Source organism: Durio zibethinus, chromosome 27, assembly GCF_047325235.1.
Source record: "Durio zibethinus cultivar Kanyao isolate XHJ-2024 chromosome 27, ASM4732523v1, whole genome shotgun sequence".
Lineage (NCBI taxonomy): Eukaryota > Viridiplantae > Streptophyta > Magnoliopsida > Malvales > Malvaceae > Durio > Durio zibethinus.
Genome location: NC_143188.1, coordinates 847,975 through 873,877, shown reverse-complemented (window position 1 = coordinate 873,877; position 25,903 = coordinate 847,975). Strand labels below are relative to the sequence as shown.

Sequence of the window (25,903 nt, the reverse complement as noted above, 5' to 3'; positions counted from 1 at the left end):
AATCATATATTTTCAAACGACACTTTCTGTTGTCCTTTCTGTCAGGCTTGGGTTTTTTTTCTTTTTCGATTTCTTGACATGAAGTTGAACCATGAATTCGGCTGCCAGACTGCTGCTTTCAATCGCCTCAGGTTTTCACATGCGGTCCCAAGCGTGTCGGTGGCATTTATAATTAAAGCATTGTAAAATGGAAGATTTTAAAGTTAATATTGGGGCATGTTTGTGTGTAACATAAAATGTCAGCCTTTTTTTTTCTATTACCATTTGGGTACAACACTCCCTAGCTTCAGAGTTCAGATCCAAATTGGAGGCTTGAAACCCAAGTAGGGTTGGGAATTCAGCCTTCATCTTTTTTTTAAAAAAAAAATTAAGTTAGAGTCGAATTTTATTTAAATTCGTTTCATTCCAATTTGGTGTGTATATATATATTATTTATTTAATTTTATATTTATATTTATATTTAAAAATAATATTTTATTAATTTCAGATTGAATTAAATTAATTACGAATTTAAACATGTGAATTGGATAGGTTTTTGATAAAAAAATATTTTAATATCAATCAAGTTTGAAACGAATAAATATTCATCCTACTCTGTTATCTATAATCCCGACTCCTTTCCAAGTCTCGGATGAATCTAGGCGTCATAAGTTTTAATAATACAACTGCTGAGGCATAAATTCATGTTTACTTTCACGGATGCAAAAGAAGTCTATAAATTTTTGCAGTATAGCAATGGATTCACAGGCTTGGGTATTGCTCATCAGCCCACAAAATTGTACATTTGTCATCAGTTCTGATCTTAAAACCTTGGCTTCATTTTGCAAAATAACAGGCTGAAATATTAAACTCCATCATCCAAATCTTTCTCTTACCATGTTCAAGGTAAAAAAAACAAAACAAAACAAGGTAAAATATGTGCAATGTTCCCGACAGATATAAAATCGATGTAACAGAACATTGAAACTATTGTTTCCATGGGAATCCAGTGGCCCCCTGGGCCAGGCAGCTGTCCCGTCAACTACTAGCATTTCTTAAATTCTTCTTCCAAGGTTGGACCTTGAAAAAGCTTGAATTTGAAAATGGCAGTCAAGATGAAATTTCCATTGCACAAGCAGCATGGGTCTTGTTTCACGCTTGGTTGACCCTTGAAACCGGGCCCATAAATATTAAATGCTGGTCCCAATTTGACACTTTTCATTTAGACTTAAAATTAACATTCTTCATTAACTTTTTGCGTTAAAATTTTTTTATAAATATTTCAGTTACTCACAATTTTTTTTTGATAATATCAAATATTTAAGATTTATAATTATATTTTTAAAATCTAAACCTTTTCCAACGACATTGCTAAACAAATCTTAGTCAACTAATGCATCTACATTTTTTATCTCCCCTTTGCTTCATCTTCAAGTTTATGAGTAATTTATACTAAATCTTATAAAAAAAAGAATAGGATCAGATTATGAATTTTGGGTGGATCTTATTTCTGTAAGACTTGTGATCTTATATATATATATATATCCTTGTTTGACTTCCTCCGTTGGCCAGAGTCTTTCACAGGTTAGATTTTTTTTTTTTCTACAACTTGGGGAAAGGGTAAAGATTCGATTAATGATATATCAGATAAAAAAAACTATAGTTGTTATATTTTATTTTTGAATCCTGTTTTAGAAAAAAAAAAAAAAAACCTCTGGTAGAATAAGCTGGTCTTCTGAGCTGGTATTGGACATGGAAATCTTCTAGTAGAAAGATGCCTGAAACACCTGTTACATGTTTTATAATTTGTTTTAACCAGATTTATATCGATCAAATTTTTTATAATTTGATTTTATATTTATTTTATTATTTTTGTAAAGAAGTCCTAAGCTGACAAAAGACTTACGTAGTAGGAAAACATACACCTCAAACACATATGAAAATAACTTAAAATATTTGATTTAATTTTCAAAAAAAAATTAGCAAAGAGACGTGCACGAAAAGCGAGGGTGATTTGTCCTGAGTGGGGCCCTTGGTGTAATTAAAGTGCTTTTGTCTGGTTGTGTTAAGACAGACAGACGCGTTTTAACGCTGCCAGTGCCAAATTTTTTAGATGGAAAAGCTGCTAAATTTGACTTCCCCATCTTCTCCCCTTTTTTTTAATTCTTTCAATTATAATTATATATATATTAAAAAATTTAAAAATAAATAAATTATTATTAAAATAAAATATATCATATGATAATTAAATAAAGATAAATGAATAAAATTCGCGCATTTAAAATAATTTTAATAAATAATTATGATTAAATTTGAATATAAAATTTTTAAATTTTAAAAAAATAATTCTTATCGATTTTATATATTGTAAACAAATATTTCAAACCCTAAAACCTTTGCTGACACTGCTAACTTCCCATTGCCGCAATCTCCGCTGAGCGTTTCCCATCCCAATTCCAATTCTAATTCCAATTCCTCCTCTCTAGTTCTAGACATTGTTTTCAGTCAACAGATTTCACCTTCACGAAACTTGCTTGCTCGGTGGGTTCAAAAAGTCCCCATTGCTTTTGGTAATTTCAACTTTCAATCTAGCAGTTAGTTACATACTTTTCAACATTAATGAAGCACATCCATAGTAGGTCATTTTGTACAATTAAATATTAAGGATTCAAAGTCTATTTATATTTAAAGTTTGGAAAAAAAACTATTTCTAAGTAGCATTTTTAAAAAAAAAAAAATTTGTAACCTAAAAATAAAAGAAAAAGATTTCAATTGATAAGATTTGAATTTTACATATCAAATTTTAAAAGAAATTACATAAATTATCGGAATTAAGTTTCGGATTCATTTTTATAATTAAATAATACATATTGACTTTGTTCTATAAATACAAGACTATGGTGGATGTCTAATTCAGGTGGTTGGTCTTTGAGAGAAAGATAGAAAGAGACAAATAATAATGTGGACTTGATTGATAATTGGGAAGTTCAAAAATCATTCAATCAATTTATTAATATATATATAAGAGAAATTGCTTAGGAAATAAATAAAATGAAGGAAGGAATATGTGGTTGTTCTCTAGAATCTAACTTTGTTTCATAATACGTAATCAAAGAGGAAGGATTTTCCCTTACAACCGCTAATAGTGGATATGATGTCAACAGATCAGAATCATAATTCATAACCTATGACATGGCATGAAGAAAATATTGTAAACCCAAGAATAATTTTTCCCATGCAACTAATGTTTGTTTAATTAGGTTTAGTTAATTTAAAACACACAAGCCAACTTAATATTAACTCAGATGATACGTATATTAATCAAAGTTTTGAAAATTATGAATTTAAGAAAATTTATATACGTAAATTTTTTGGTATGTATTAAAATTTTTAAAATAAATAAATAAAAACAATACACAATAAATCAAGATTTAGGTTTGATTTAATCAAACTTTTGAAAATTATGAATTCAAAAAAATTTAAATACGAAAAATTTTTGGTATGTATTAAAATTTTCAAAATAAATAAATAAAAAAATACACAATAAATTAAGATTTAAGTTTGATAATTCATGTATCAATATGACACGAGTGTGAAATTAAGTTCTAATTCAAATACCAACCACACTTCACATAAATAAAACTTTGTAGTCAAATATGTAATTACATAATGAAGTAGAAGTGTGTTTTGATCTTAATTACAAACATGATTTTATGAGAATTATCATGAAATTTTGATGTAATTTAATCCTAAAAATCTTATTGAAACTAAGTTTATTAATAAAAAATCAAATTTATTCAATTAAAATGTTTAAATCAAACTATATCTATTAATTATAAGTTATGATTTTATGAATATTTTTACTTAAAAATATTGCTATTGCTTTCATTGAGATATGTGTGCTATCTCATTGATGTTATGAGGCAGGCAAAAAGTTCTTTAACCCAATGTTTCCGGTTACTAGGCATTAAAGGAAGACATCGTTCATTCACTTTTTTTTTTTTCTTTTTCCTTATTTAAAGTTACTTTAATTTGTACGTAAAAAAAGAAGAGACTAAAATAAGTGGAATTTGATTCCTCTTTTTAAAAAATAGTAACAATGATGGCAAAATCTAGTGCAATATCAAACTTGTGGGGGAATGGATAACACATGGATACAGTGCCAATCATCAAGTTATGATATTTTCTTGATTGAGTTTGATAAAAACTTGAAAGCCCTTTTTGTTCATTTGCATATAAATAATATAAATATAAAATATAAAAATAATATGATTTAAAATTTTAATAAAAAATATAAATAAATTTAATAAAATTAAAAATATATTTTATATTTTATATCAATACATAAAACATAATTTTTATATAAAATATAATATAAATATAAAATTTTTTAATATTTTATATCATATTAACATAGAATTATTAAATTTACTATATGATCTTCGTTTATCAATAACTAGGGTTTGTAGGAGACGATGAAAGTGGTACAATCATGGGTCACGGCCACCCCTTTTCTTCCCCGCCAAATCTGTTCCAGCTTCTAGCTCTAGCTAGGCCACCAATATTACTGCTCAAGTCCATAAGAAAAATGTGAATAATTTAATTCTATATATCGAAAAAATAATATGTCGATGGTATTTTGGATATTTTTTAATATCCAAAACTTTTACTTTTTATATTTTTTAACTTATTGACATTAAAATTCGTAAAATTTTAATTTTATAAAAAATTAAAATTTAATATTAAATACATTAAAATCAAAATTTTCTCATATTTTATAAAAATTAATAATACCCAGACAATTTGGGATAAAAAATATATATAAATGAAGATTAACATATACGAGAACAGCACCCTAAATGGAAATAAAAGTGAAATTTTATGGCAATAATAATAAATGTTAAACGTCTAGCTCTTTTTTTTTTTTTTAATTATTCAGAAGCTTTGGCCTTTGACCAGTTCCTCCGTCTTGGAATTCAGACCCCTAAACAAGGACATTTTGGCTTGCATTAGACTTTTGGAACACAGGTCAACAACTTCACATTATTACTACTTTTACTTCATTTGTTTTTTTCCCATTGGTGTAGATTTTTCACAGAGGGAGCTCCGTTGGGTGATTCCAAGACCAAGCACCACATCTTTTTCGTGGTCATCACGCTCACTCTTTGAAGCTTTTTCACATGCACGTGAAATGCAGCCAATGAAAAAAAAAAAGAAAAAAGACAAATTAGTGTGTGTGATTTCCGGATGCCTCGTGGATTGCAACCTTAATCACCGGAGTGAGGATACAGGTCTTTCGGTCGATTTAAAAAAATTAATAGTCGAATTAATTTATTTTTATTTAATAAATAATTAAATTGAACAAAAAGTTTTAAATAATCAATCATTATTGAATTAGTCAAAATTAATTTAGTTTGATGGTTCGATTAAATAATTAAATTTTTTATTATTTTTTATTATAAATAATTATTTAATTATAAATTTAATTTAATAAAATTTATATTCAAATATCACTTAAACTAAATTACTAAAAATTTAATAATTTTAATAATATTTTATAAAAAAAAATAAAAATACTTATATATTTTTTTATTTTTATTTATTAAAAAATTAATTAATTTGATGATTTGATTATCAATTTTAAAAATTAAAAATTCATCGACTAAATTAATTTAATCGATTCAAAAAATCAATTATAATAAAAATAGAATAAAATAAATTAAATCAATTAAATTTACTCAATTTTCATTAATTTAATTTGTTCAAAATAACTTTTACTTATCCCTATTAATCATCAAGTAATTGAGAATCAATTGTCGTTTAAACATTATCTATCAATATTTTTTTTCTTTTGAAAAGAGAATGAAAATTTTCTTATCTCAATAAATTGATAATCTCATCCTCCTGTTTTTCTAAATTAATATATATTAAGAGGTGTTCGTCTTTTTCTCAAGCTTTTTAGCTTTGTTTGATAATAAAAAATAAAAAAAAGATATAAAATCTTATTAATTTAATAATTAAATTTTATAAAAAAAATTTTATTTTGTAAATTAATATTAAATTAATAAAATTTTCATAATCCTTTTTTTATATAGTTATTAAATTATTGAATTTTATAGGCAGGAGTTAAATGACTGGTTGGATATTAGGAGACAACGGTGATGAGTACGATTTGATGTCTATTGATGCATTTAGTTTTACTTTATTTTTTATTTATATTAAAAAAAGTGAAAAAATTAATGAAAAGAAATATAAATAAATTGATCGAAAATAGGAATTAGAGGTAAGAAAATAAAATAATTAAAAGCATAAAAATAAGAGATAAAATTATTAAATAGAAAAGATGAAAAGACCGATCAAATGATCAATTTAATCAATTAAAATTTATTATTTTATTAAAAAAATTTTAAATTTTAATTTTATCAATAATTATTTATTAAAATCTTTACGAATATACAAATTATTATTAAATATGATAAATTTTATTTTAATTTAAAAAATTAAATAATTTACTTATCTTAAATTTATTTCTACAAAAAAAAAAAAAAGACAGAGAGAGCGTCTTTTAGAAGCAACCCCAATTCTCCAGCCAAGCCAGAATAACAAAATAAGCAATTCCATTAGGGGAAGCAACATACTAAAACCGCGTAAAAGCGCATGTGCTTTGGAAGACAGTTGGATTTGACACGTAGGATTACCAAAGAGATGAAAAATACACGTGTAATTCAATTGTTCGTTCATCTATCTGGATATGAAGTGATCGTGTATTTGTATTTGTATCGTGATAAATGTAATTTCACGATAAAATTTTAATTACAAATTATTTAAGAAATTTTATTTTTTTGCAATGAGGATTTAGCCCTTTTTTTTTTTTTTTTTTTGTGGGGTTTATGATAACTCGAAGAGATAAGAGCATATCACCTAAAGTAAGTGAAGGACGCTTTATGATTGGTAGAAATATGGTGATAGGCTTATCTCACATTTTGCTGTGGGACAATGATATAAAGTTCTTCACCAATTATGTTTTCTATTTTTGTTCATGCTTACATCACTTTTTTTCTTCCTCAACGTCTTTCATTTCATGGGTTTATTTTAATTTTCTTAAGCAATAGATTGTATTATTATTATTAAAAAAATTAGAAAAAAAATTATATATTGCTTTGTTAAGAAACTAGATTAACGAAAATGATGCATTCAAAAAGGTTTTAATTAACCAACAATTAATTGTCATTTGAATATTTAATTATAAAAATATGTACAAATATTTATTTATATATAATATGAAAATAAAAAAATTATATACATTGAGATTTTTTAAATTTAAATTTGTTAAATATCCTCATTTAAATGTGATTACATGAATTAACAAATAAAATTTTAGATTCGTAATACAATAATTTTTAATTTATATAATATTATTATAATTAGTACCCTTTATTTTAATGATAAATTTTGCTATTTTTTTAAAGCAAATTTGTATTATTTGAGAAAAGTAAATTTTGCTTTTATAATTGTGTAAAATCAACTAGTTTTTAATGATAAAATAAATAAATAAAGTACATTGCTATATATAGTAAGAAAAATTATGGGAGTCTCAATTATTTAGAGCATGATTCACTTTAAAAAGAAAATTAAAAAGAATATCTTGTGATTAAAATGACAAAGCTTAGCTGTATTGGAACTCTGCTGACGTGTATATTGTGTCAGCATTCGCAATGCGGGTTTTTTTTTTTTTTTTAACTCATTTTTTGACCTTTCAAGTACAAATTATTTTATTGGTAAATTAATGCATTTCTTTTTTATGTTTTGGATTTTATTAAAGCTTTTGTTTTCCTTTTTTTTTTTTTCTCATTTGCTCCGTGAAAATGGAAATAACCATAAGTGCCCTTAAACTCTTGTTTCTTCAGTTAAATAAAAGAATATATTTTAGGTAATTTTTCTTGGCAAAACGGGTAATGGAAAAAGTGACACTTGAGCTATTTTTTTAAGCAAGTTTTAATAGATTTGTTAATTTAAAATATAATATAATGATACGATATAAATACGATATAAAAAATAATACAAAAATGATATAATTTAAAATTTTAATTATAACTATATATAAATTTAATAAAACTAAACAAATATATTTCATATTTTTATATGAACTGATCTTCTAATGAGCGTACAAAAATTTTTCATAAGATTTTAAGAAAAAAATCAAATCAATTTGTTCGTATTGAGAAATTGTATTTTGAGAGTATTTTATTTTATTTATAGAATTTTATTATAATTTTATAATTGCATAAATACAATAAAAAATGTGTAAGGATCTATCATCGCAAATAACTATAAATTTCAAATAATATTATAGATCTTACGTAACTTTAAATTTTAATTGTTTAATTGTAATACAATTATTATATGTGATAAAATGGATGAAAATAACCATATAAGGAAAATAGAGAAAAATGTATTTGCACAAAAATGGTGAATACATATTCAATCCAACAAAAAATATTTAATTGTGGATTTTAGAGCTTTAATTATATTTATTATTAGATAAAAAATTTTCAAACATGTTGATTTAATGACTGGTGTACAATTTTTTTAAAAATAACATCAAATTCTTTTTTTCTCCAAATAAAAAAATGGTAAAATCTTTGTTCAAAGGTCAAATTAATCAAGTGACAATTAAAAAAGGGACATAATCGTCTTTAAAATATAAAGAAAAAGAAAAAAAATTGTATTTAAATTATGAAAAACCTTATTTATTTGCATAAAAATAAATGTGATATATAAGCAAATAGGAAGTAACTAGAAGGGCATAAAAGTCATTTCAATAAAAGAGAAATAGTTTTTTCTTATATAATTAATTTAATTTTAAAAAAGAAGTTTTTTTATTTATTTAAAAGTTAAAAAGGTTAACCGCGAAAAGAACTCAAAAGACGGCCCCGTCCACACACAACCGGTTAAACAGGTCAACAATCCGCGTACGCAAAAGTGGACCCAAAGGAAAGGGCCGTCCATAAGCTATAAATGCGTCCAACAACGGCCCGGGCCACCCTTGATCGCCAAGCACCTACTCATAGTTAACCGGCAAATGGCGGTCACTGCTCCAAAAATCCAAGCTGTTCTCCAAATTCCCAACCCAAGTCCGTTCACACTTCAAGACCCAAACACTCCCATTCTCTCACTCTCTTTCTATATTCTTTGTTTGGTGAAATGCAAGGATAAAGCCTTTGGGTTTGCTTTCTTCTTAAAAAATGGTGAAGAGTATGTGAAAACTGTGGAGAAGAAGAAAGAGAATTCCATGGCAAATTTGAGGTTTTCCGATGAGAATCAGCTAGCAGCAAGTAGTTTTGGAGGAAGCATCTTTGACATGGCAGCAGGGGCATATGAAGGTAGTGGTGGAGATAAGCTGGGGCCTTTAGGTTTTATGGACGTGCTTTCTATGCATCAAGATTTTGTTGCTCCTTCTTTATTCGATTCCTTTCAGCCTCCGGTTCTTTCACCACCACCACCACTTCCATCAATATCGTCTGAACTTCACCAAGAAATATTACATGAACAACAACTAGCACTGTACGCTAAGCAGCTTCAAGGTCTTCCATCACCGGCTTCCACCATACCGGAATCTTCAGAGGTTTTAAACAACCCGGCTACACCAAACTCTTCTTCGATCTCTTCCTCGTCGAATGGAGCTGAAAATGATGAGCAAACCAAAGCGGGGGATGATGAAGAACAGGATCAGGATCAGGATCAATACAAGACAAAGAAACAGTAAGCTTTCTTGAGTCATATTTTTTTAAGCTATTTCTTTGATTCAGTACACGGTTTATATATGGTTTTAAATGGGGTTTCTCAGTTCTGTTGTGGGATAAACTTTTACTTGTCTTGCTGGTTTTTTAAGTAAAGTTTTGTGCTTGCTTTTATGGGTTTAGGTTGAAACCCAAAAAGAAGAACCAAAAAAGGCAAAGAGAGCCGAGATTTGCGTTCATGACTAAGAGTGAAATCGATCACTTAGATGATGGCTACAGATGGAGAAAGTATGGGCAGAAAGCTGTGAAAAACAGCCCTTATCCCAGGTTAACAATCTAATCTAAATGCCCTCTCATCTGGTCCACTAATGTTTCTTTTATTTTAATTAAATCATTATTGAATCTGTTCCTTGCATCCCAAGGATTCAAATCATAAAAAGACTACTTTTAATGTTGATTATAGTAGTATTTTTATAACTTTCTTAATTGAAGTGTGTGTACTTCTTAATATGCTTGCAACAGGAGCTATTATCGTTGCACTAGTGCTGGATGTGGGGTGAAGAAGAGAGTTGAGAGATCATCCGATGATCCAATGATCGTCGTTACCACTTATGAAGGGCAGCATATGCATCCGTGTCCGATAACGCCTAGAGGAAGCATAGGAATTGCCTCAGTTTCCTCTAGTTTTGGTGCTGCTTCTGCTCCATCTTTTGTTGTTCCTCAACCTCATTTACATCACCAGCAACAAGTACAACCCTATATATATAACTCATCTCCTTCTCTGCATATTAATACCACTACTAGCTCTAGGTTCAATTCCACGTTTCCTGCTTTCCTTGAAAAGAGATGTTTTAGTCCTAATTCATCACCAAGAGACCATGGACTTCTTCAGGATATTGTTCCAACCCAGATGAGGAAAGAGGCAAAGGAAGAGTAGAAATGGGTTTTAATTATATGTTGCTGGCATATATGTAGTTTACTAACTAAACTGAAAAGAAGGGAGGAGGGGTTATCTTTAGATAAAGAACCCATTTCACCATTTTATATATACCTTTTAATTCAGGTTATTATTATCTGTGTAAAATCACTATAGCCTTTTTAGTCTTGTGGAGGAGTACTACTCGTTTTGTACTTGGTGTTTCTTGTGGTTATTCTTTGTATTTAAAGAGTATTCAATTATGGAGACACTGGGTTTTTTTATTCTTCCATTTTGCTTTACTCTAGCCATTTTCTTCTTCTTCTTCTTCTTGCTTCTTATCATTCTTTTTCATTGTGTGCATGCACCCATATGCATATTGTCAAGAGAGATAGCGTAGCTAGAAAGGAGTCTTTAGGGTTAGGGTTTTCTTCATGGGAAAAGTCGTTATGAAGACTAGTTATTACTAGAAACTTTTTGTATGGGGCGAAATTCTTGAACTTTATGGGAAAAGGAGCATTCTAGAATAATTGATTTGGGAAATCTACCCTACGAAGGTAGAGAAGGTAACCCTAAAGATTGGAGAGAGGACAATGAAAAAAATGAGTTTATATCTTGGAGTACATGCATGGAGGTGCATAGGTACAACAACAACTTTTAACCATTCCCACAAGCCTTTTTCTTTTCAGCTCATGCCTTTTTCTTCCTTTTTACGCCAATTAACAGATATGGAGTTGAAGGTGCAAGTGGCTTGTTGTTCTATATATTAGGAGGATGGTGAGAGATTTTGGCCTATCGAGGATCTGTTTCTACTAGTCTTCCCCATGTTGCACTGTCTCAGCTACTTATATATCGCCATACACGGTATGATTGAAAGACTATTTCATATTATGCATAGACCAGCATATGCATGTGTTCTTGTAATTGAATATTGAACTTTAAACAAAAGGAAATTAATCTTTCGAATCTACTATATATAGCACAATATAATATTTAATTTGTTGTGCATATAACGCGAAAAAAAATCACAATTTTTTCTATTGTTGGATCAATGTTATAGAGGTTAAGATCCATATCTCAAGCATTAGTATGGGAGAACCATCTCAGGAACAAGATTTATATATGTTGACTAACATGTAAGAATAAAGATAATTAGGTGCTTGAAAGAATTATAAACTTTTCTCAATTGTCTTATCAGTATCTCTTTTCATCTAAGTCCTTCGAGGTGGGATCCCGTTGGAAGATTTTTGCATACAAAAGGTGGCTTGAAATTTAGACAGCATTTTCATTTCTATTGTTAATTATATATACTTTTCAAGCATTCGGAAACTTTGCTTTGATAAATACATGACACTAATCCACAAGGGGGACATTTTCCTACAATTATATATGGGATTCTTGATCTAATTATGTAATATCCAAGCCAGAAATAACCATGGAAATATCATTTTTATATGTAGAATATATATATTTACTGAATAATTAATAAATTTATATTTGATACACTATCAATATATAAATTTTATGTATTGTCAATAAATAAGTTGATATTATCTCATAGTAAATATCAACCTTTAAAACAAATGTATAAAAATTAATATTTTTTAAAAGATTTACTCATTAATGGAATGATAACACTTAATTCATTTCATTAATACGACGATACCATCTAATTTACTGAGGTGGGTATATGTAGAGAGGTTCAAAAACAAATCTTGAGATGCAATTTTGAAAGAAATACTAATAATTAAGAAGAATAAAGTTGGGTTTTTGAATTTTGAGCACTAAGGATTCTGTGGGATCTATCATCAGCACCATAGAAAGGCACTTGATGGCCATGGGCAGTTTCGTGTACTACTTTACTTTGGACCTATTCCACTGCTGCTTCCTGGACATGATCAATAAATTCTTGTTAGCTTTTCCGGTTTCGGTTTCAGCACATGAATTAGGCCAAAGCGTTTTTTGTCTTGGATCAATCTTTTTTTGAAACCGCTCGGGCTAATGACCCAGATGGCACAAACCACTCTCTATCTCTTTCTCTCAACAAAAGTACAATAACAATGGCAGATGGCCCTCTTCTCCTGTTGTAGTTCAAAAGCTCCAAGCAGCACATGGCCTTTCTCATGACGAAATATAAAGTTCACCTCTTTCATGGTTCGACAGCTTCTTATTCCTTTAACCACCCGCGTAGCTTAGACTGCTTTTGCTTCCTTTTATCTCAAATAACAATCTTATATGTATAAAGGACAATCTTCACTTGCAGTTCTATCACCTAGAAGTCGAAAGATGGCCAAGTAATTGGCTTTCTGTTTGGTAACGCTTCAGCTTTCCATCACATTTGCCAAACACCTTGAACGAAACTTGTCTTGATCACATTAGTATTCTACTGCAGATTAACTCGTATAAAAGTAGCTGCCCTAATCGGAACCCATGCATCATCTTCTCTTTGGTTGAAAATGCTGTGCCAAGACTCCAGAATGGCAGCTTCGCTGCTTCGTCTTCATTTCCATAATTTCTTTGTTAATGCACGTCACTCTTTCAGACTAGGATTTTTTTTTTGTCTCTTTTAGATTTTCTTGTAACATAATGTAGGATGTGAGTTTGCAGGTTTGTGATGCTTCATTTTTATTGGACGATACTGAGGGTTCTACTGGTGAGAACACTCGAATTCTCTGCGGGGTCAAATTGATCGATGCAATTGAATCTGTTTGCCCTGAAACTGTTTCTTGTGCTGATATTCTTGCAACGGTTGTCAGAGACTCTTTCGTTCTAGCAAGTACTGCTATGATTCCTCCCATATGAAATAGCAGTTCAAAGCATAAAATAATGCTTACACTATAGACCTTTTACAGTTTTGTTGGAACATGAAATTTGGGGATTTGCAGTCGGAGGGCCCTAGTTGGGCAGTCCAGATGGGCAGAAAAAGATTAGCTTTGGTGCTAGCAAAACAACAGCAACAAACAACATTCAAGGCCCAAATTCCAGTGTGCCATCACTGGCTGCGAAGTTCCAGAATGTTGGGCTCTCATTCAATGACATGGTTGCCCTCTACGGTCATGATTTTGTACGAGAAGTCACCTTTTGATTTTAAGATTTCGTGAACGGAGCTCAAGAGCAGGGAGTTTCTATCATAGATCCTTAAAGAATCCAATCCATAACAATTCTCGTTAAGGAACGTCACTTTGGAGCAAAAACAAAGCTCTATTTTTACTTATCTGATTATTATCATAGCAACTAATATCATGTTACATAAGCACAGATGGCATTCAATGCCCTAATACTAATGCCAGTACCAACTGTTAGCAAAAGCCACCCTAAATTTTAAGAAAACTATTCACATTGTAGCTACTATTACACGTCTGATCTGGCATTTAAGCCTACAGCAGTTGCTGCTGCATCCATGCCTTTGCCATGACTGTCGCCCTGCGTTCACCAAGAATAAACTTGTTCCAATTAGCAGACTCGGCTCAGCTTCCGATTTTAAGTTCCTGAAGATGAAGTATTCTCCCATTAAGGCAAACATGAATAAGATGATCAAAGGATAAATGACGCATCAACTTGTGACTGATCTTACCTAAATATTTGGATAGTAGGTTGTCTCATTTAGATGACAGGTTAGGACACATACAATTACAAGCTCATGATTTCAGCTTGTGTCTACCAAATTACATTTCCATTTCTCTAATTTTACTTTCTATTCTAGACAAACAAGCAGAAGCAAAGGCCTGGTGAGCCCAATCATCCAATCTAAAAAGTCTAATTGAAAATCAAGCAAAATTAAAACCTTATGGCTTATTTTTCCATGCTAAATCCTGCACCGTCTGAAGCCCCTGCAGCAAATAGACCAAAGAAGTGAATAGAGTTGTTGAAAAGGAGACAGCATAATGGAAATTACAACTGCTGATACCTGTTGGGAGCGTGCTGGATCATTGGGTGATGGTGCCACTGGTAATTGTCCATAACCAAGTTCCTGTAAAATCCGAAGATCCAAAAGAATATGAGATCTTATGAGACAATAAACTTCTAAAAGGAAGTGAAAACAAAATTGCCTTATAAAACTAATAACTATAAAAGACGGGTTGCAAAATAAAATTAAAAAAAAGAACGGCAATGTTATTATGAAACAGTTTGACAACTACTTAAGACGATATTGCTTGAGATGCTTCTAATATCATAGAGAGTAGAACGAGTCTAGAGGTTCTCTTTTTATTTGGCTGGTCTGTTAAGATAATATTTTACCTTTATATTTTGTTGATTAAAATTTACCTGTGTATTTTGTTGATTCCTAACTCCAGAAGCTGGATACTGGATTTCCACAAAATAGAGTTAGCATTGCACAACTAAATATTTAACACAATAAAACCCAGTTAATAAAGTCAAAAACTAACCGATGTAGGAAAAAAGGGTTCCTGTAACTGTGGAGGGTGGTGGATCTGTTTTAGAAGCTGGGTTGGGACCTGCGCATGTTGCGAAGCTAGCTGAGCAGGGTCTGATTGAGTTTGAGGCTGTTGAACAGGTGGCTTTTGTTGTTGTTGTTGCCATTGTTCAAACAAAGTTAATTCTTCAGGCTTGTCCCACTGCATATGGATACAGAAACAAATTCATCAAAACACTATGAATTAATTAATTAAGGAAAATTCCCTGACACACAGTCAACCAAATCTCAAATAAATGTCTCACCTTGCTTTCATGCGTTAGACTGTTATGATAGTATTTGAATCCATCAGGAGAAGTATGCTCTGTCCAATGACATTCTACTGAAGCTACTATCGGCATCATAAGAGGTGCAGCAGGAGCGGATGCAGATGAAAGAACATCTGTACCAGGTATATGAGGAGGAGTGCTGCCAACAGTCTGTGGCATCATCCCAGCCCACTGAGAGTGCACCAAGCAAAGTCCTCAGCATATAATAATTACAGCACAAATTTCACAAGCAGATGCCATTACAAAAATAAATTGTTTCAGCAACTAGCACAATTTAACATTTAAAGATGGCAGTTCAGGTACTAACAATAGTGAAAGGTATGGTGATATCAAGATGTCAGATACACATGGAGGAGAGTAAGGATCCAATGATAAGCAGGCCATTTGAAATCCTTAATTTTTATTGCCTAATAAAATTTTCTGATTAATTTTTTGAACTGAAATTATGAAATGGATCCTTTTTTCCCCTAAAAATGACTAGGTAAGCCCCAATTTACCTTGGAAAAAATATCACAACTCCTTTGTGAACCTGACCATCATGGACCCACATACCTGCTGTTTAGAAGCCTCTGAATTCTGCGGCAATGTCATATTTTGATTTGAAGGTTGCATCAGCTGCAATTGTTGCTGCAGCTGAGAAAATGCCTGCTGAGATGATTGAAAGCTGGCTTGCAGAGTTTGTGTTTGCTGAGACAGCATCTGAGCTAGCTGAGAATGGGATTGCTGAAGAGGTTGAAGCAGTTGCTGCTTGAGAGTAACAGGAAATTGTTGCTGATTTGCAGTAGTGGACACAGAATTGGGCTGTAAATTGGGTGTCAAGTTGACACTCAAAGGCTTTTGTAGCACTGCAGCAGATGAAGCATTCTGCTGGACCTGAGGCCGAGAAGCAGGCAACTGGCCACTCAAACCAGCTAAATGTTGTGAGGGAAGAGCTTGACTGAAAGGTGTATAAGTAGCAGGAAGAGGAACTTGAGGTTGACCAACATGCGCAGTCTGTGTCTGCGAGTATGACACAGGTGCTAGAGGCTGTAGTTGAAAGGAAGGAGGTCGATGCTGAGGTGATTGGAGAGGCTTCCGTAAAGGTGCAATTTGCTGACCAATTATTGCAACTTGTGATGAAGGTTGATTAAATCCCTGCAATAAAACAAACCTAATTCAATCTGGAACACAGACTGTGAAAGCATCAAAAACACATACAATTTTCACAAACCTGTAGTGAAGTAGATGAAGATGAAACTGCAAGGCTAGGAAGAGAGCCATCCGAAGGGCCGCCAAAAGGACCACCCTAGTGTTTTCACCAGCATAGTAAGCAAGAGTTTGCATGTAAAATAAAATTAGAAATACGAAAATTTCCATGCAACATGAAATTGATAATTGAAGACCTTACAAAAGGCCTAGCATAAAAGACCTAACAGGATAAAAATTAAGAAAAGTATGACCACCAATTTATAGCTTTCAGGCTCCAATTGACACAGTACCTGAATGACAGTTAATGTAATTAGGTTATTTACACTTTTATGAAAGAATCTTTGCTTTGATTGAAACGAAAAACAAATTTGCCGGCTTAACCACAAAAAATAAATATTTAAAAATCAACCTTACAAAATAGTTTCTTACGGTCGATGGATATACTGTTTAAACTACAACAATGACTTCAACATTCCATGCACAAAATATGTTACCACATACCATCAAAGACGAATATTGCTGATTAACACAGTTTCACTGTAAAAATTAACAATGTGCCATACAACAATTATTCTTACCGGATTTAAAGGTATTGCTAGGTCACCAGACGTAGGAAGCAACTGATTCCCCATACTCCGAACACCAGGATCAGAAGTTGGTCCCACATTCTGTTGATTCATAGGATGCCAAGCAGTATGTGGAACATGATCCCCCATTGCGTCACCAAAGTTGCGTACTGGTCTACAGTGGTTAACATGAAAGCAGAAGTTCAGAAGAAAAAAAAAAAGAGCAGCCAAATGAAATAAGGAGACAGTTAAGCTTTCAAGCACTAGACTTTGCCAGAATATGTTAACAAGGTTGAGGGTACCTAGGCCGTGGTGCTTGGAAACGATAACCAAAACCTGGACCTCCAAATGCAGGAGCAACACCCCTGGAAAGGAAAGTAAGTTAAAAACAGCCCACAGCTAATTCAATCACCGTGCAACATAGGCAAGAGGCCAACAGATGAATCAACAAACAGATACACAATCAACTTTCATCCACAATGGAAGGTAAAATAATGTCCTATAAAAGAAACACCTATAACCACCAAAGGCATGCCCCTTTCCCATTTACATCCCAGTTTTCAAGGTTGCACATAAAGAAACGCATAACATGTCTTAAGGAAAACCTTGAATCTCCAGCTCCTTGCCTACGCCTCTTAGGATCAGCAAAACGGACAGTTAATGGCTGATCACAACCCTAAGAGGTAGATAACAGATAATCAATAGGTACCCTTTGATAATATAATCAGTAAACAGAACATTAAGAAAGAAATAACAATACTTACTCTCATTGTATAAATTCCATTGAGAGCATCTATAGCTGCTAATGCCATTTCTCTATCGGAATATTTAACAAATCCGCATCCTTAAAATGAAAAGAATAAATACTTAGAGGAACGAAAAGAGAAAATGTAATAAAAGTAATTTTACATAAACATCTGAGAACTGAACAGAAATTACGTAAAAGATACATTTTTTGATAATATAATGAAACAAAAGAAACAAAAACAGAAACCATTCATCAAATCTGAGATGGTCATATAAATAGAACTCAAGGACACACCACGGCTCTGCTTTAACTCATCAAGCATGAGGTAAACATCTTCAACTCGACCAAATCGAGAAAAAACCTGCCAAGGAAATAGCAATTAATAGTTTGGCAGAATGTATAATCTACAAAAAGTTTAAACTAAAATAAATTAGTAAATAATGTCAATGTACATTAGTTCTGCATAACAAGAAAAATAGAAAAATTAGTAAATATGTGACAATTGATGTGAAACCACAAAAGGTCAATTAGAAAAAAAGAATCTTCTTTCACACTAGAATAATAAAAGCCACAGAAAAAGACAACATAATTAACCAAACAAAATATTTATATGACATACTTCCTGAACATCCAATTCAGTAGCTTGTTTGTTCAGCGACCCAACAAACAATTTGTACTCAACCGCACCTGTCATTAAGGAAACAAAATCTGTTATGAAGAAAATAGACAATATATATAAGAAGCATAAGCATATATAATGAAGGACAATAGTGCTTTATTCTTCAAATCTGGGCCAACTTAATTAAGCATTTAAATAATTCTCCTACTAATGCTCACACAGGAAACCATACTGTTACTAATTGCATTCTTTCCTATTTAATGTTCATTTTCTTCAATCATTTGGAGTTTCAATTATGAGACATGAATTCAACAATAGACACAAATATGCTTGGACTGCAATACATGAGAGAAATGTGCACAAACACATGTCTAGGCTTTTGAAAAAGTGCTACTTGACGCCTATTTCTGTACCAACAACGGAATACAAGCCCCTCCATTCTGAAATTAAAGGGCATCAGAAAATACAGTAAATAAGGGCATGTAGCACCTACATGCAAAAACTACAAGTATCAGTAAAAGTAAGTGCCATGGGCATGACATCCTTAAGGCCGAACATTAAAAGAGAACATACTGCATCCAACATCCATAAAAAATCTTCTATCGACACATATTCACACATGTAAGTTACAGATCAAGCTTCAAAATCCCACAAATAGGTAAAAAGTACCAAGGCGTTCCCGTTCCCCATCAGCATATCTGACTTGGATAGGACCCACTCCCTGTTAATATGTGAATGAGAAAGTAAAACAATTTCAGTTATAAGAGAATGTAAAACCATTTCATTTATATACATAAACAAGAAATTGAAGGGCAAAAGACCCACCCCAGGCAGAGTATGTTGATTATGTAAGGCTCTAATAGCCCTATCAGCTTCTTCTAAGGTTGCATATTTTATAAAACAACATCCTGCACAACCAGAGTTTTAATTCCGATTTTGGTTAGATCACTTGCACCCCCAGAGATGGTGCAGATAGGCAGGCACATGAATGTCATGGAAACATACTGTTATAGATGCATATGAATGTAACTAGAAAGGAAAAAAAACCCAAAACATCCAATATTAACATAAAAAAATTCATGACTGGAAGACAAGAGTCTTAATATAAACAGATCTATTTTCATCTAGCACAAATAAAACCAAAAAAAAAAAAAAGAAAAGGAATGTCAACCACTATATCAGAATGTTCAAAAGAAAAATATCTTCAACTAAATCATTTGTATCTGGGACAAGGCAGAGTACATGGCACAAATCTCTCAATTTACAGGATACATCCCTGACACATAAATCCTTAACAGAACATAGAAGAACTAGATTATTACGGAAAGAAGGATTATCTGACTGACAGTTCTTTAGAATAAGTATGGTAGTAAATCCCTATGTGCATTCAATAAAATATAATTCATTAAAGACAAGAAAGCAAAGATCAAGCACACTGCAACGCTAGAAAAGTTGTTCTTTTTATAAGTGAACAATATTTATAGATATAGACACCAATCTGAACAATGGGGCATAATTCCTTCCTGCAGTAAATAGCACCATTTTAACAACCTATTATTGTGACAAGAAATGCTAAAGATCTACATAGAAAAAAGCTTTCAACCATGCAACTAATCAACCAACAGTTTGCTACTCTCAACACAAAGACCCACAAGCACAATCTTGCCAGTTATCAAATTTTAAATCCATGCACTAAATCCCAGATAAAACCAAAGAATGAACAGAAATACCCTGGCAGAAAAGTGGGAGGCGAAAAAGAAAGAGGAGAAGCGAAAACAGAAGGAAATGGTTTCAAATAAGCAGGAAGTTGAACAGCATCAATTTGCCATGAAAATAAGCATTATTATGCTTACAAACAGAACCTAGGTGCACATGCAGAAAGGAGTTTATCGAACAATAAAGCAAACCAGCAAGGCAAGTGCCCCGATATCATCTTATATTTCCTCTCTTTTCCTTTTCCCAAAGAGGGAGCCAAACAGACAGACAACAATCAAGTCATACACTCCAAAAAGAACTGCTAGTCATTAACATTACATGTTTGCAACACATAAGAATATTTAAATCTTAACTCTACCTCTCTCCCAATCAAACCCAAATAAATAACACAGAGGCATTAGCACCAGGCACAAGCACACAGAGAAAGTCAAAACTCTATAAAAACAACTATTTGCCACTGACATTAAGAACTCGTGACAATATGCCAAGCTACATTCTTTCTCTCTAGACGACCCATAGCCCCAAATAAGATAAAAAATGTGCAGCGCACAAGCACCAAGCACAACAGACATCCAGGCTTCGGTGACCCTAGAACCAACGAACAAGTATTTTAAGCCTCTCACTCATCAGTTTCTTCCTGCTTCATTTTATTCAAAAAAACTCACCATATCTTTTCTAGCAATCTAGTTAAGTAAATAATATATGATGGCTAAGCACGTGACCAGATAAGAGATCATGAACAGCACTACGCTTACTGCACAAATACGACATCCATCTCATTAACACTATTAACTCATTCTAGAATGGAAGTAACAAATTAACCTAGAGACCATCAGTTGCATACTTGCAGTAGAAATATTCATACCAAACAAAAGGAATTTGGAATTCCAGCATCTCCACACACTTCTCAATAATCAAATTGGTTTATCAAGCATAAAATTCTCATGTGACAAGCACTAGAAATCAAGTGCCATTTTCAATAATTCTACCAAACTTCATTGTTGTATTGCTGCTTTGAAGTTGAAATAAATTAGTAAGGTTAATGCACATATAAACTACAATTATGTAAAATTCCGTCTAATCATACAAAGACAGAATTATTGAGGCACTCACTTCACCAAGCATCTATGAATATATAGACTCAGAGAAAACATCAACTCCTCACCAATATCCCATAAAACAAAAATGAAACTCTGACCAACTCTGACCAAATCTATGAATAATTCCCATGAGAATGGACTGTAGTTCTCTCTCAAGAATGTACAACCACATCTGTCTAGGCTAACCACAACAATTAATAGTAAATCAAGACAAGGTACAAAAATATAAATGGACAGAGAATGACCAAGAAACATAGCTGAAAATGAAATAAAATAAAATAAAATAAAAGTGGAGAATCTTATGACGCATTTCCGTCAAAAGTTATCCTCAATGCTATATTGCAGTGACTAGCGACAAGCAGGAATGAAAATGTTTTACAAAGCCATCTGTAAGGGGGGAACCACAATTTCAGCCAACTATCCTTTACACTTCTAGAATCTGAACCTCCATGCTTGACGACAATACAACCACTTAATTGATTGGTCTGCTAACGTGTAAAATAAGCATAGCTTGGTCATGTAAACAACTATGCTCACAAAAGACCCACCAAATTCATAAGGGATAAGATTAGTGCCATGAAAGTAAAAGTTAACAGCTGACATCACCCCCATGCCACAACCAATCCATGAAGTACACCATTAACAAAGGTAAAAAGCACCAACACATCACACAAGTCATTACAGACTCAATTCATCAAGCAAAGAATTATAAAACCATCCTGTAGCATCCATTGTTCAACTGAAGCAACGATTTCCAGGAAACAGTCAAAAGCCCTCAATATTAAACTCAAGGAAATTCATTGCTCCTTGTACATTAAAACTTCCACATATCAAAACAGCATCCAAACCATGAAAAAAAAAAAAGATGAATAAGCTCATCATAAAGATTAAAATCCATCAGCATTCACACTCTCTAGCACATGAGGCAAGAACTACAGAGGCAATCAACACTAAGAAATATAACTAATAAACACCAAGCATCCAACTTCTGTGAGGGATAGGCCTCTACATTTCCAACAAGACATAATAGATAGAATAAAATAAACATCAATGCATTAAAACAATTCAACCAATTATTAAAATCACATACATTTATGGGAATTAAAAAAAAAAAAAAAGAAGTGAGGCTATAAAGCCAGCCTGGAGTATAACCACAAATTTGCTTATAAAACAACCAATGCTATAAACTGCTACACCAGGTTGTAGTCACAAAATACAGCAGCATCACAAACTAATTTTTTGTAGAAAAAAAAAATCCCAAAGAATTTGCAATATTATAAGTATATAACTTGATACAAAAACATGAGCCTGCCACCAATATAGACAGTACATCCAACCTATTATACAAAAAGTAATTAAACCAACTACCAAATACACAAAGAGACACCAACCGATTGCCATGCATATATATATCAATCCCACAAAAGTATGATGCTCGCAACGCTTCAAATACTATGAGGCATAGAACCAAAGAACCTTCAACACATAGAACCTAATTACAATCCATATCTGATAAACATCCAACTTTAAATCCATCTCATCAACATAAAACTGGTCCACAGACATTCCAACTCCATCCAGAAATAAGAATTACCAGATTCTCCAAGATAACAATCAACCACAGAAATCCTCCAAATAACAATATGACATGCACCATTCAACAGCAACAAATCATAGGATTTCTTGTTTTTATGTAGTACAACAGTAGCACATCCTGATATATATATATATATATATAAAAGATACAATAATGCCAATAGACACTCCCATGAAAATTTTTATTGGCTAATGCCCCCACAACTGAATCCATCATTTCAAGAATAGATCTATCCGTGGTACAAGTTCCCTACTTTTCTATACATAAACCAGTTTTTAGCAAATCTACATTTCTCTCCTTGTTTTACAGGAGCAACATTTAAAAAAAAAAAGGAGGCAGCAACCAAACCAACAAGCGCAAAAATTGTATCAAAAACAAACCGAGGCGAAGATAGCTTAAGTTTGCTCCTATCAGGTCTCAGCAGACCTGAAAGAAGATAGGTATAATAAACATCTAACAATGAAACAATATTCACACATACCTTGTGGTTGTCCGGTTTTTTTATCTTTGATTAAAGCAACCTCTATCACATTTCCATGTTCTTCAAATAAGTATCGAATCTGCCAAAAGAGGAATAAATGATCATTGTTTAAGAACAAATAGACAAAAGATTACATGATGTTAAGTCTTAAAATGCTATTTATTCAATATATGGAATCGACAACCATCAGATGAAGATAAGTGAATTAAATTACATCTCTGGTAGCAAAAAGAAGAGTAAAAACAAGAGTATGATAGTTTCAAAAGTATGATGCAATAATGAACTGACTTACATCCTCTTCCGTAGCTGTCCATGGTACAGATCCCACAAAAAGTTTGGCAAAATTGCCCCCACCTCCAGTGCCACCGCCACCACCACCAAATCTATCTGGACAAAGAAAAAAATAAAGGATAATCAGTCTATAAGATATGTAAGTAATGGTCAAAAGTTTGTAAAGGAAGATAAAATTCGAATATTAAAAGCAAAGTTACGGCCAATTCAAGACAAAATAATCTGCAGCTGAAACCATCCAAGCAGCCAAGGAACAAAAAAATTGAAGTAAACAATGAAAATTCACCAAAGAGAAGCAAATGCTAAGGAAATCCCCTAAAATTCTTCAAATTTACGAATTATTTAATTAGTGAAAGCAGTAGATAAGTGAAAAATTACAATTGAAAAATATATTAAATAACTTTAAACAAAAAAAAAAATTTGTAAGCAATAAAACTGACCACTATTGGGAGAACCTCCTCCACGGCCAGAGAATGGAAAAGAGCGTTTCTGTCCCGTATGAGTTTGCTGTGGCGGATGTGGTCGATAATTACCCTCAAAACCACCACCCATAGACCGAAACCCTCCCCCTTCACCTCCTCTGCTGCCGCCGCCGCCACCACCTCCAATTGGCCGAAACCCTCCGCCTCCGCCACCGCTGTTATGATGCAGACTAATAGGACTATAGAACGGACGATTCCCTCCTCCTCCTCCACTGCCACTGGTAGGGCTACGTCGACGGTGGTGGTAGGAATCATGGTTATCAAACTTGTCGTTGAAATTACTATTGTTGTTGTTGTAGTGGTTCATAGGAGGCGCGTCGGAGAAACGCGAGGGGCCTCGAGAGGGACGGTTGTGATTGTTGTCATTGTAGTAAGAACTGTAAGATTCCGGGTAACTGTTATCGTTGTTGTTGTTGCTGTTGCTAAAGCGGTCGCCTCTATGCCTATCCAGCTTTGCTGAGTGTTAGTTGAAAGTTGAAACCCTAAATGTGAATTTTAAAATTAAAAAAAAAATAAAATTAGAGAAAGAGAAATAAGGGAGGGAAGGCAAGTGCAGTTGCTGGGAGAGAAAAAGAAGAAAAAACAAAGAAAATGACAGAACCCAAGGCAAAGTGCACGAAATTTCGGTTGTAGTTTTGAAGGGGGCAGGCAGGTACCGGGCTCAATGGGTTAGGCTTTACTTTGTACTTCAATTTCGGACTCTTTTGAGCTTTTGGGGCTCCCTATCAGACCTAGTTGACGATGAAACTAAATGAGACAATAATACCGTAATAAGATATAAATATGATATAAAAAAATATGAAGATAATATAATTTAAAAGTTTAACAATGATTATATATTAGCTTAATAAAATAAAAATATATATTTTTTATATTTTCGTGTCGATATTAATTATATTATATAATTTTTGTATAATTTATTATACGAATATATAAATTTTAATATTTTACATTATATGAATATATGAATTATCAAATTTATAAAAAATCGAACTCAAATTAACTCTTTAGTAATGACAATAATAGATATCCGTTATTTTTTGGATATTCATATTTAAAATTGTTTAATATTCATAATACACGAATATGTTTAAATTTAATATTATTATTCGAATCCAAATCCATTTGAATAAGTACTATCCGTTTAAATATATGAATATATTAAAATATTCATTTATTAATTTTTTTGTCAAAATATAAAATAAATAATAATTTAATTTAAAATTCAAAATCACTTTTAATTAATAACAAATAAATGTAATTTGTTAAGGTTTAAAACTTTCTATAATTGTAAAATTTTATATATTTTATATATGTTAAACGGGTAATAAATTTGGATACATGTTATTATTTATTAAAGCTTAAAATGGATACAAATATTGGACATTCAATAAATACTGTCATATCTTATCTAAATCTATTAATTATTCATTTATAGTTATATATATTCAATATAAACAAATCAAATAATGATCGATATCTATTTATTTATTATTCATTGACGTCTCTATAACTCTCTCTTGTCATCAATTTGTATTATATAAAATATTAGATAGTTTATATTATGTTTTATACTAAAATTACGAATTATAATTTATCTTTATATGAAAAATATGAAATAAAATTTTTGGTTTTGTTAAAGTCATATATGATTTTTATTAAAATTTTACGATCTGAAAAATATGAAATAATTTTTTTTTATTTTTGTTAAACTCATATATTATTTTTGTTAAAAATTTAATCTATACCACTTTTTTTTTTGTATGGTGTAATCAT

At 31.7% G+C, this 25,903-nt stretch overlaps 2 protein-coding genes across 10 annotated transcripts; one reads left to right on the top strand and one right to left on the bottom strand.

Moving 5' to 3' along the window:
• Positions 1-9,114: 9,114 nt before the first annotated feature.
• LOC111280154 (WRKY transcription factor 71-like) lies at positions 9,115-10,919 on the top strand. Of its 2 annotated transcripts, XM_022867339.2 has the most exons (3): positions 9,125-9,741; positions 9,903-10,046; positions 10,242-10,919. In XM_022867339.2, exons 1-3 carry the CDS (start codon positions 9,272-9,274, stop codon positions 10,654-10,656), a joined length of 1,029 nt encoding a protein of 342 aa, XP_022723074.2. In that variant the 5' UTR covers positions 9,125-9,271; the 3' UTR covers positions 10,657-10,919. The 2 variants fall into 2 exon arrangements, with proteins under 2 accessions (XP_022723076.2, XP_022723074.2); XM_022867341.2 differs by lacking the exon at positions 9,903-10,046 and having other exon boundaries at positions 9,115-9,741; positions 10,242-10,790.
• Positions 10,920-13,816: 2,897 nt separating this feature from the next.
• Positions 13,817-24,828, bottom strand: LOC111279147 (flowering time control protein FCA-like). Of its 8 annotated transcripts, none has more exons than XR_016334853.1 (19): positions 24,086-24,735; positions 23,647-23,741; positions 23,355-23,433; positions 19,286-19,368; positions 19,130-19,181; positions 18,461-18,528; positions 18,136-18,202; positions 17,858-17,937; positions 17,699-17,769; positions 17,396-17,458; positions 17,106-17,268; positions 16,550-16,624; positions 15,892-16,473; positions 15,316-15,510; positions 15,024-15,212; positions 14,875-14,940; positions 14,543-14,605; positions 14,210-14,465; positions 13,817-14,123 (listed from the first exon to the last, which is right to left on the bottom strand). XR_016334853.1 is itself a non-coding variant. In XM_089756712.1 (19 exons), exons 1-18 carry the CDS (start codon positions 24,432-24,434, stop codon positions 14,421-14,423), a joined length of 2,385 nt encoding a protein of 794 aa, XP_089612838.1. In that variant the 5' UTR covers positions 24,435-24,735; the 3' UTR covers positions 13,817-14,123; position 14,420. The 8 variants fall into 8 exon arrangements, 4 of the variants coding, with proteins under 4 accessions (XP_089612838.1, XP_022721774.2, XP_089612839.1 ...); XR_016334854.1 differs by having other exon boundaries at positions 14,902-14,940; XM_089756712.1 differs by having other exon boundaries at positions 14,420-14,465.
• Positions 24,829-25,903: the final 1,075 nt, after the last annotated feature.

Coding starts and splice junctions, on each gene's coding strand:
- LOC111279147 (XM_089756712.1), bottom strand. CDS start 24,434: ATGAACCACTACAACAACAACAATAGTAATTTCAACGACAAGTTTGAT. Junction 17,770..17,857: donor ATGGAATTTATACAATGAGA/GTAAGTATTGTT, acceptor TCTACCTCTTAG/GGTTGTGATCAGCCATTAAC. Junction 17,459..17,698: donor CAAGGAGCTGGAGATTCAAG/GTTTTCCTTAAG, acceptor TTTCCTTTCCAG/GGGTGTTGCTCCTGCATTTG.
- LOC111280154 (XM_022867339.2), top strand. CDS start 9,272: ATGGCAAATTTGAGGTTTTCCGATGAGAATCAGCTAGCAGCAAGTAGT. Junction 9,742..9,902: donor CAATACAAGACAAAGAAACA/GTAAGCTTTCTT, acceptor TTATGGGTTTAG/GTTGAAACCCAAAAAGAAGA. Junction 10,047..10,241: donor AAAAACAGCCCTTATCCCAG/GTTAACAATCTA, acceptor TGCTTGCAACAG/GAGCTATTATCGTTGCACTA.